The 12,028-nt window shown below is 43.4% G+C and overlaps 1 protein-coding gene across 12 annotated transcripts in view; it reads left to right on the plus strand.

Annotated features, from left to right (window-relative positions):
- The window catches only part of camk2d1 (calcium/calmodulin-dependent protein kinase (CaM kinase) II delta 1), a 240,301-nt gene that overhangs the window by 1,627 nt on the left and 226,646 nt on the right, over window positions 1-12,028 (plus strand). For all 12 annotated transcript variants that reach the window (XM_084322597.1, XM_084322604.1, XM_084322598.1 and 9 more), the window contains exon 2: window positions 2,508-2,602. In XM_084322597.1, coding sequence (XP_084178723.1) covers window positions 2,508-2,602 — 95 coding nt within the window. The remainder of the gene's footprint in view (window positions 1-2,507; window positions 2,603-12,028) is intronic.

Genomic DNA, 12,028 nt, shown 5'->3' on the forward strand with positions numbered 1-12,028 from the left:
GACCTGCATATCTCGCACGCAGCTGTGTTTACACAGTGCTCTCTCTCTCTCTCTCTCTCTCTCTCTCTCTCTCTCTCTCTCTCTCTCTCTCTCTCTCTCTCTCTCTCTCTCTGCCACTCGCAGACTGTGTGGATGACTGTCACTGAAAGTGCTTATGGGCGGAGCCCAGCCAATAACAGGCTGAAATCTTGAGGCTGGAAAATGATGCTTTTGAGTACTCCATTAGAAATATAAAACAATGATTTTTTTTTAAAATAAACCTTACAGATGTCTTCCATAGACTCACAGGAATTGTGTAAAGTTGCCCAAATAGTGCTAGGAATAGCAATGCAGGTCCCCTTTAATGTCCCCATGGGCCGGACAACGGGACAAGTCTTCTTTAAACAAGTCAAGAAGAAACATCACAATAAATCGAGAACAAAAAAACCCACCATGAAATCCAAAATAAATGTAAAATAAAGAAATGCTCCCAGACATACCCCAGCGAAGGTATAAGGAAAAACTCACTAATGACCTAGCAATGACTTACTCCTATCCAAGCTCTGGGAGGGTCATCAAAGAGAAGTAGCCTATTCTCAGTCCTTGCCCCACAATGGTGGAATGAACTACCCACCCCAGTTAGGACAGCCGAAACCCATCCAATATTTCGCCGTCGACCATTATCTGAAACAATACAAAAAAAAAATCTAACCTGAACTAACCTTACTGTAGCACGCAACACTTTGATGAACATTGTTACTCAGCTGATAGAGTTGTACCCTTCCTGATGACTTGTCGTACAGAACTTGTAAGTCGCTTTGGATAAAAGCGTCAGCTAAATGACTAAATGTAAATGTAATGTAAATGTAATAGGAAAAAGGTACCACAGGCAACGTGGGGGAGAGAAACCTTAGAAGGGCCATTCAACGGGGGGAATTCTCTCCCAGATTCAATTATGAATGCTAGAACAGCCAAGCAATTCCATATGTGCCCAACAACACTATAATCAGGTCATGGAGGGGATGCCCCATCCCCTGTAGGCATTGGGAGCGCGGGTGGGGGGGTTCAATGCGCGGGTACAATTAGGTCACTTCACGCGCCGTCATGCAGTCAGCGCTATTCCAGGAGACATGTGAAGAAGGGGCAGAGATCCGCCCCCCCCCCCCCCCCCCCCCCCCCCATGACACATCTCTGTGCGTGCGCTCCGAGGCGCTCGAGGATCTGTAGCCACGGATGTGAGCAAAGAACGGAGACTAAATCGACTCTATTCATATGTTACACAAAGAAATTGCCCGAGCATGCTGTTGTATGCCTATCTTGTAGCACACCAGGCGTTCGTTGGTGGCCATATTTAAGCAGACATCCTCATAAAAAAGAATTGATCACCCATGGGGGATTAGGGATTTATTGATTTCACTTTGTCAGTGCCAGTATTGGTAGGTACCGGTTCTGATTACTACACAGGCCTTATGTTTATTAATCAGCTATCATTAATCAGTTATCATTTTCCGATTTGACGCCAAACTACTGGTCTATGTCTAATGTCGCACCGAAAATGACCAAAGCAAATTCCTTGTATATGAAAACTACTTGGCAATAAAGACCTTTCTGATTCTGATTCATTGGGACTTGGTGTCAGCAGATACAGTATTTTATGATAAGATATCGACTCATACAGTGTCCTAAACACTAAACAGTATACTGTATATAGACTTAGACCAGTAGTTTGTGGTCAAATTGGACAAAAGATTACTGAGATATAATTAGCTTTTTCTTGATTAGAGAAATCGAGCATCGAGCCAAGTTGCTTTGCTTTATTTTCTGATACTTAGGTCTTGTTATTGGATTTTAGTACTGCGGAAACTCCAGTACCATGAACTTTATCACCTAGATTTGATAAGGGCATCGGTGCATAGACCACCGCAACACTGACGCGATTCTGAAATCATGGGAGAGAGAGTGGGGAGAGAAAATGAATGAATGTGGATGAGAGCCTTGATATTAAGTGGTTGTAGCTACAGCTGTGGGGGTGCTGGAGACATGATCCAATAGACTATTATACGCCTGAGTCTCCTGAACACGGAGAGACCAATCCCAAGTCGATTGGCACTTTCTCGGCCGAGCTATAGTCACTTTTCCGCACCTGCTGTACTCCCGAACTCCGCATGCGCATATTTCCCACGGAGTCTCTCTGGATTGTCCAGAGATCTAGGTTTATCAATCTGCGCATGCGGAGTTCGGTAGTAGGTGCGGAAAAGTGACTATAGCTCGTTGAGAAAGTGCCGATCGACTTGGGATTGGTCTCTCCGTGTTCAGGAGACTCGGGCGTATAAAAGTCTATTGGATCATGTACCACTTAATGTCAAGGCTCTCATCCACATTCATTCATTTTCTCCCCCTGCTCTCTCCTCCATGAGCTCAATGTAACGCATGCAGTGGTCTATCGGTGCATCCCTAACCTCCCTAACCTCTGTCCGCTGTTTGCCTCCTCTCGGCTCTGACCCATCCCACACCTTTGTGTTCAACAGAGGTGCGTTCTCCGTGGTGAAACGCTGCATGAAGATCTCCACTGGCCAGGAGTATGCTGCCAAAATCATCAACACCAAGAAGCTGTCTGCTAGGGGTAAGTGTGTGTGTGCCACGCCTTCACCAAGCCTCTACCACGCCTTAATTAAATTCATTACAGTTATATAGCGCTTTTCTCAGACTCAAATCGCTTTACAACGTAGGTGGAAATTGCCTCCTTCACCACCACTGGTAGCACCCAACCTTGGGCTACGCAGGCTCAATGGCTGCCATACACTGGCACCCGGCACACATCACACTACACAATGGCTGAACGGCTCAGGATACGGGGATTGATATCAGCCAATTAAGGGGAAGGGATGATTAGGTGGCCTTGATGTCGGAGACCTGATTGGGAATTTGGCCAGGAACGTCAGGGAACCCCCTACTCTTTACGATAGGCGTCCTGGGTTATTTAACGGTCGAATTCACTCAGGACCTCTGTTTTAGCGTCTCATCCAAAGGACGGCACTCGCAGCTGTACGGTGTCCCTATCACTGTAGCAGGGGCATTGTTACTGACTAGTCCAGAGGACAGAGTGCCCCCTGCTGGACAACAACACCACTTTCCGACAGCAAAGTGTTCATTGTATTAGCTTCTTATTCTCAAGCTATTGACTGGGCGCTGTTTACTGACACTGACACTATACTTGCTATGTTGTTGATACTAAAACCTTGAGCTTACTTTGTTGTTGCTCTTGTAAGGCTCTCTAGATAAGTTGGTGCAATACTGTTGGGCCGGGTATTTTGAATTCTTTCCCCATATCGCAATATCTGTTCACGTATGCAAAATCTAAAAAGATAAATAATCCAATTGCTTTACATCGCGTTGAACTGCATGATAATATAAAATGTGACATCAAACCAAACCTCTTGTTACTTTCAAACAACATCCCCTCAAATATCGAAGATGTCATTTTGAGAGAAACGTGAGTTGAATACGTGGCTGTGATCATTAATTTAGATTGACAGAATTGTGCATCAATGTCACAATGTCATTTCGATAACATAATTTAGTTATTATTGCCCAACCCATGTCATCTTGGGACAGTAAGTTTCACTTCAGTGACTGTCAGAGACTCTTTCTGCTCTGTGTTGCAGAGTGTGTTTTAGTCCAGTCACCTCAAAACCAACTTCCCTTTAACTCTCAGTTGTCTTCTGACTGTACTGATCTCTTCTCCTTCCAGTCATCTCAGGCTACGTTTAGACGGAGAGAGTCTGAACAGAAACCGCAAAAGTCGTCTTACGGTTTCACTTTTAATTTTGCGTTTAGACTATCGTTTTGGGATGGAATTCTCCGTGCAGACGAGGCTGTAACAACTCCAGACGACTGAGCCCCGCTGTCACACGATTGGCGCATATGTCACATGACGTGCTGTGAAGACCCGCCCTACTCTGCCTCTGATTCGCAGAGGCAGAGGTGGGGAATGTGATTGGACCAAAGCAGAGTCACTCACAGACAGTGGGTCCAGTCACGCCGCGGGACAGATTCTTGTGTATTTAAAAGTACTGCCAATGTAGCCTTCAGGTGATCGCCATGGATAGAATCAGACATGCTTTGTTTACGCTTCTAGGCTACTGGTACTGGCGCATGCCTGTGATGTAAGCAGTACACGCGACGAGAGCCTTGACAACCCTTTCGTCATCGTTTTATGCGGTTTGACAGTTTAGATGAGAGCGGAAAGGTTTAGCGTTTCTAGGAATTCCACCCTGGAAGGTAGTCTCACTTTTTTGCGGTTTCACCCCGTAAAAACACAGTTTCCGTATAAACGAAAGGCACATCCGAAAAAATATTTTTGCGGATTCACCTGCTAGCGTTTCCGTCTAAACGGGGCCTCAGTAGCACCAGGGTTTTATGGTAACTTCCTCAGTAACCACTTCTTACCATACGAGGTGGTCTAGCGCCTCCTTGATCAATTCCTTGATAAATTGACATAAATAAAAGTGTCATTAATAATAAATGAATTAAAATTGACAAAAGTAAATCTTGATTGAGAAGTATTATTTTATTATTATTATTCTAAGGTGAATGATCCATGATGGTATATCTTCATATTGGGTACACCTCCCAGCCCCACTTGGATCCATGATGGTATAGACCAGGGGTCAGCAACCTTTACTATCAAAAGAGCCACTTTCCCCCCCTCCCACAAAATAAAATGCTCAGGGAGCCGCACAACCTATTTACCCTTAAAATGAAGATAACAGAGTGTATAACGTTTTATATATCATAGCATACCCCACATTTAGCATAAAACGCCTGACAATGGCATTCACCCAAAGTAATTTGCGATTTATTATACTTTATACTTACTATGTACAGTTTGTGGCATTAATGGAATTATAAAGCAACAAAAAGAAAAATGTTGACTTTTTATTGCTGTTTTTACCTGTTATAACAAAGTAAAACCTCAAACTCGTATGAAGAGGATAAAAAATACTGGCTGTGTAGACCTATTTTTTTTATTATTAAACACAAGAGGAGACAAAACACTGGTGTCTGTAGACTGACTTTGAAATAAAACCCTGAACTATTCAGGTATATTAGAGTCCTTCCCTTATTTGTGGAACATATATAAAATAAAAAGTAGTCTACTTTGAAAAAAGACTACCACGTGTAGACCTACTTTGAAATAAAACACAGAAAAGGAGAAAAAACACTGGCATCTGTAGACCTACTTTGAAATAAAACCCTGAACTATGCAGCTCTATTTGAGTCCTTCCCTTATTTGTGGAAAATCTATAAAATAAAAAGTAAAATTTTCATTGTTCGCAAATTTCGCACCACATATCAGGCATACTACAGGTAAGCCTGCATCGTTAGTCGTGAAAGCAAATTAATCTGTCCACGCTGAATTAAACCCTCTATTTTCCTCAGACTTTCCTTTTTTTGGATTTATCCATGGTTAGCTTACTGGGGGGTCGGAAACTCAAGATTAGCCACTTGCAGACGGCAGGGAGAGGCGCGGGGTGTGACGTACTGTATATTTTAGTTGATGAAATATTTTTGTTGACTAAATATTTTAGTCGATGAAATATTTTTTCATTTCAGTGTCACAGTATGACATCGGTCTCCAAAATAAGAGAATAAAAAAAATAAAATAAAAAATTGGGGCCAGGGAGCTGCAGCTGATTGGCTAAAGAGCCGCATGCGGCTCCGCAGCCGCAGGTTGCAGACCCCTGGTATAGACCTTCATATAGGGTACACCTCCCAGCCCTAATCTCTGATGAGTCCGAACATGACTTGTTCTTTTTCACATGGCGAAGGAATTTGGATGGAATGTAATTTCATAAAAAGCATCATAGCGGATCCTCCAATCGGAAACTGATGCAGTAGCCCACTGACCTATTTTGTGTCTGTGTGTGTGTGTGTGTGCGACGTGTGTGCGCTCTGGGCTACGAGGCGATAATGGAGGGTGGTCTCTGAGCAGGAAGCAGAGCTTCTTTTCTTGTCTTTTCTTCTCGTTCTCTTTCCACTCTCCGTCCTCCGCTCTCTCTTGCGTGGGAAGGCAGCTGTGCGGAGCGGGGTTTGCCTGCGCCGGGGCCCCGCTGTCTGGATGTGGCAGCGCTGATTGATCCCAACGCAGGCCCCTAATGGGCTGTCAGCAGAGTGGGGAAGACACACACACACACACACACACACACACACATACATACATACATACATACATACATACATACATACATACATACATACATACATACATACATACATACATACATGCATACAGAAACACATACATACATACACTCACAAGTGAAGAGAGATACGCCTAAACAACTACACAGACATGGGCGTGTCAAATTGTTACACACACACACACATCATACATACATACATACATACATACATACATACATACATACATACATACATACATACATACATACATGCATACAGAAACACATACATTACATACACTCACAAGTGAAGAGAGATAAACAAACGCCTAAACAACTACACAGACATGGGCGTGTCAAATTTTTACACACACACACACACACACACACACACACACACACACACACACACACACCCACACACACACACACTGCAGGTGTGACCTGTTATGGGGAAGCAGAGGGTTTCCTTACTGTGCCAACTATATAGTCTCTCATATTATGAGAGAGATGTGGAAATGGTGAGAGTGGGAAAGGGGGGGGGGGTATAGAAGGAGTGTCCATGATTGAGGCGGGAAGATGCTCTGTGGCGTGTGTGTTTGTGTGTGTGTGATCACTTTCTCCATGTCTGTGAGCCTTTTTAGGCTTATCTCTTGTGTGCGTGTGTGTGCGCAGCATGTATGTGTTCCAAGATAACTTGAGCCCATGTCTGTGTGCTTTAGCCTTATCTCTCTTTGTGTGCGTGTGTGTGCGTGTGTGCGTGTGTGTGTGTGTGTGCGTGTGTGTGTATGTGTGTGTGTGTGTGTCCATGATCATTTGGCCTTTTCTGTGTGCCTGTTTGAGCATATCTCTCTTTGTGTGTGTCTGTGTGCACACAGCTAGGTTTGGGTGTCCTTGTGTTTGTCTATGATGTCTTTGTGCAGATTGCAGGCAGACAGGCAGGCTAGGCAGACAGGCAGACAGACAGACAGACAGACAGACAGACAGACAGACAGACAGACAGACAGACAGACAGACAGACGGGCACACAGACCAACAGACAGACGGCTGGTCCCCGTTGAAGGTGACCGCTACTAAGGGAAACCCCAGAGCTGCTGTCAAGGCTGCTGCCTGCAGCATGGAGGGAAATACTAAACAGGGAGAGCCATCTCCTAGTGGGCAGCCTTTATGTGGCAATAAACCTTGGCGGTCCACCAAAGGCAATCCTGCTTTGTGATGCATTACCCTTCTAAGGTGCTGCCGCTTCCAAACTACTGAGGAAAGTACTGGGGGGGGTGTGGAACCTTCTATGTAATTTCACGGAGGGATCTTGCTATAACATCATTTTGGTTGTAATCTCATCAGTTTGCGAGCGAGGGTGATCTCTGCTCTGACTTGATAGATATGCTGTAACATGAATCACTATTATGTCGAACACATGTTATTGAATTGTATCATTCATAGCTAAATCTGTGGTATCGTCGAATATCGAATTAATTTGTTGCTTTAAAGGGAGAATTCAGATTTCTTGACATTAACACTTTCAGTGCCACCAGGGGGCGCACGACTTAGTGCTTGAATGCCACCATCGGCGCCAATGTTGACGTTAATATCGCCTAATCTATGTTTTAAATTATGGCTATGTGTCTAATCTGCCCGTCGCTTATCAAAGAATCATTTTCCAGTCCGTGTTGTAAAGGCAGATTGGTTTTTTATCGCTTCATTTCCGTTTGAGAGCATTTTGAAAAGCACCCGTTTTGAGGTGAAAAACAGCCCATTCTGTGATAATCGCCTTTTACTGGAATATTCCAGAACGTTGATATTTGTCGGCCTATTTATGAATCGTTTTCAAATAAACGCTAGATGATCAATAGTATACGTGCACGCACGCACATTCGAGGCGCGCGCTGATAATAGCTGCTTTCATTTCCTCGTCGATTTTACAGTGAAACCGATAGAGCACAAAAGCTTATATCTTCATCAAAACGAGTCTGATTATCCTAACACTGATAACATAGATTCCTTACCTGACATCAGATGGTATCCAACTGGTATATTCCAATTCCTGATCACCATTCGAAAAAAATCGATAAGTGTATAGATCTAACGTGTGTACAGTAGAACACATGATTCCCCGCGGCTCAGAGGATCCAGAATGAACTCTGGTAACCCCGGCTGCATCAGTGGACTGGAAATATTTCTTTTCCCCTATCCATTTTCATTGAGTCCATTCCATTTACCATCTGGGAGACGATAGGGGGCGCTTTTTTCACATCTGATCGCCGGCGGCCCTTGGGTAGGCTAGGGTAGGCTCGCGTGATGCAATATGATTTCAGATCGCTAAAAAAAAATAAAATAAAAATTCAGAGAAATCTCGTGAGTGGCTTTCAACGTAACTATCGTAAACCCGAGATTAGCCGTGAGTGGCAGTCAAAGTGTTAAAGTGGTATGAAGCTTCTCTGTTCGCTCAGAACCCGGGCCAAACTCAGACCAGAGGACTCTGCGTCGATTATAGTACACTACTGCCATTTATCGCAGCACTTAATGTAAAAAACTCCTGTTTAACACTTTGATCGCCATGGTTAAATTCATAATTTACCATCCCTCGCCATCTCTATTTGTCTATGGAGAAGTTCCCCTTCTTTGCAGGGCTATAACTTTTTAAATTGTATTGCTAAATTGACATTATTATGGCCCATTCAATGTCCTATATCTATTGTTCAGGGTGTAGCAACGTTATACTTTTTCATTCACATATTCATACTAAAATACGGTCTAAAGTATAAGTATGTTTTTATCGTTTTCTGCAGCTTTCTCCAGAACTTGATTTATAGCCCTAAATGCATTATATTGATGATCAAATACAGTTTGGTAGGAATCTGTGCGAGATAAAGAATTTCAACTGGATGTGCTTCTAGGAGTTACTACGTATGATCTGATGTTGACCGGATGGGCGGGGGGTCATTTATAATTCCGTGGGCAACGTTATATCATTCATCTAGTGTGGGTGATATGATCATCGGAGCAGTTAGTAAAGAACACGTTGGAAAATAACGCTGGATCTTACCGTATCTTCCACGCGCCGTTGGGCGATGAGCGTGGAGCAGAGATATTCATATTATGGGATGTAGAAATACCCGATCCATTTCCAGGTTGTATAATAGTATATACGTCCAAATCATGTTGTTTGTCGAGTTATTTGCAACCGATCGACATCCATTGTGTCAAGATGGAGTCCTGCTAATGATAGCGAACTGTGCCCGGACGAAATATGGGTGAGCACCACTTCATCCACATGACTTCCTGTTGGGCGATCTGCCGATCGGCCACCAGATGGCGCACTTGAACCGTTAAAGAGTTGAGTGGAGCTCAGCAGTATATCTCAGGTCCCCGGGGGAGAAATATGATTTCGATCACAGATTTTTGAAATATTGATATCAAAGACGTGTTACGGCGTCTTTTGCAGAATGAGCATGGCAGGGAATGACGAGTTACGGCGTTTCCGGCGATTAAATTGTTAAGTAATAATCTTGTACATTTCCTTATAGATAAATATTTTGCCTCTCTCTATCGCCAACTGAAATATCACAATAGTGATTCTACCTATAACCAGTTCATGAATGTTTTTACATTTGCTGTTCTAAACACTGGTGTCTGGTAGGACATTCCTGTTCTAAACACTGGTGTCTGGTAGGACATTCCTGTTCTAAACACTGGTGTCTGGTAGGACATTCCTGTTCTAAACACTGGTGTCTGGTAGGACATTCCTGTTCTAAACACTGGTGTCTGGTAGGACATTCCTGTTCTAAACACTGGTGTCTGGTAGGACATTCCTGTTCTAAACACTGGTGTCTGGCAGGACATTCCTGTTCTAAACACTGGTGTCTGGTAGGACATTCCTGTTCTAAACACTGGTGTCTGGTAGGACATTCCTGTTCTAAACACTGGTGTCTGGCAGGACATTCCTGTTCTAAACACTGGTTCCCGGGAAAAACATCTGGCACACCACAGGAAGTGATGCGTTTTACGTCACCAGCAGCAACAGCAGTTTGTTTTGGAATGAATAGAAGATTAACTCTGTAGTTCAGCATCGGTTTTCAAAATGGAAAGCCAGTCAATACAGTGCAAAACTACAATAGCAATGGCCACTTATCACCAATAGATGTTGCCAAAATAAACAAAGAATTAAGGATTGTCACTTTAACACTTTCAGTGCCCAGCAGGGGGCGCACATTTAGTGCTTGAATGCCCACCATCCACTTCAATGTTAGCATTAATGCTATGTGTCTAATCTGCCTGTCGCTTATCAATGACTCATTTCCAGTCAATATTGTCGAAGCGGATTGTTTTTTTATCGGTTCATTTCCGTTTTATAGCATTTTGAAAAGCCCTCGTTTTCAAGGAAAAAAGAGATTCCATGATATTCGCCCTGTACTGTAATATTCTAGAACGTTGTAATTTTTCGGCCTATTTATGAATCGTTTTCAAATAAACGCTAGATTATCGATAGTACGTGTGCACGCTGGTGCCGCACGCTGAAAATCAGCTCAGTTCCTGATCGCTCTTACAGTCAAACAGCCATATCACATAATAGGGGAAAAGCTTATATCTCCGTGAAAACAGGTCTGATTATCCTAAGACTGGTAAAATAGATTCCTTACCTGAGATCAGATGGTATCCAAATGGATCCTTTTATTGATCCAACGTGTATACTGTAAAAACACATATTACACGCTGTGCTGAGGGTCCAGAATTAATCTGATCGGCTCCGGTTACATGCGTGAGAAGTAAAATGTGGATTCCGGAGTTTTTTTTTCTCATCCATTTTCATTGAGTCCAATCCAAAAGGGTGCATTACCATCTGGGATACGATAGGGGGCGCTTTTTTCACATCTGAGCGCCTGGCAGGGCAGGTTTACCAACGGTAGACTCGGTTGATGAAATATGAATTCAGATCGCTAATAAAAAAAAGAAAACGAGAATTCTCGTGATGGGCATTCAACCCGCGGGCTGATAACCCGAGAAATCTCGTGATGGGCATTTAAAGTAGAAATAGTATCGTATCGTCTTGTGGTGAAGCTTGAGATTCACCCCCAGGTGTAAATTAATCCTTACCACCAGCACATCATATCACCGTGCCTTAGAGGCTGTCCTGATGCAGCACATCATATCACCGTGCCTGAGAGGTTGTCCTGATGCACTGCTTAACACTTTGCCCGCCGGCCAGTTTGCCCATCTCATGCCCCTCTCTGCCAGCACTATAACCCTATGGAGTGGCTCACCTTCTTTGCAGGGCTATAACTTTTTTAATTGTATTGCTATATTGACATTACTATGGCCCATTCAACATCAATTATCTATCGTTCAGGATGTGGGAACGTTATACTTTTTCATTCATACATTCATACAAAAATACCTTCTAGAATATAAGTACTATGTTTTTATCGTTTTCTGCTGTATTTCATAGAACGTGAGTTATAGGCCTAAACGCATATATAGATTATCGATTGGCGTTTCTTCCCTATACACATGAGTTTAATCGACGCACATCAGCCATATCCTGTAAGTGAGTGTAACTCGCCCGACCATCCACCAGGCGGCGGTATTGAGCCGTCGTTGCCGTCACCTATAGGGTCCAGCTGCAGCGTCGTGGGTGTATATATGAATTATGAATGCCATGGTGAAAAAATGAAATATTGATCTCAATAACGCTGTACAGCGAGGTCTGGTGGTCAACGCATGGCGGCCAATAACGCTGTAAAGCGATTTTGGCGGTCAATGTGTTAAAGGAACACGCCAACATTTTGGGAAATTAGCTTACCGTCTTCTCCAGAGCGAGACAAGAAGATAGATACCAGTTTCCTCTCTGTGCGTTCAGTAGAAAG

This window comes from Notolepis coatsorum, assembly GCF_963971535.1.
Source record: "Notolepis coatsorum genome assembly, chromosome: 1".
Classification (NCBI taxonomy): Eukaryota; Metazoa; Chordata; class Actinopteri; order Aulopiformes; family Paralepididae; genus Notolepis; species Notolepis coatsorum.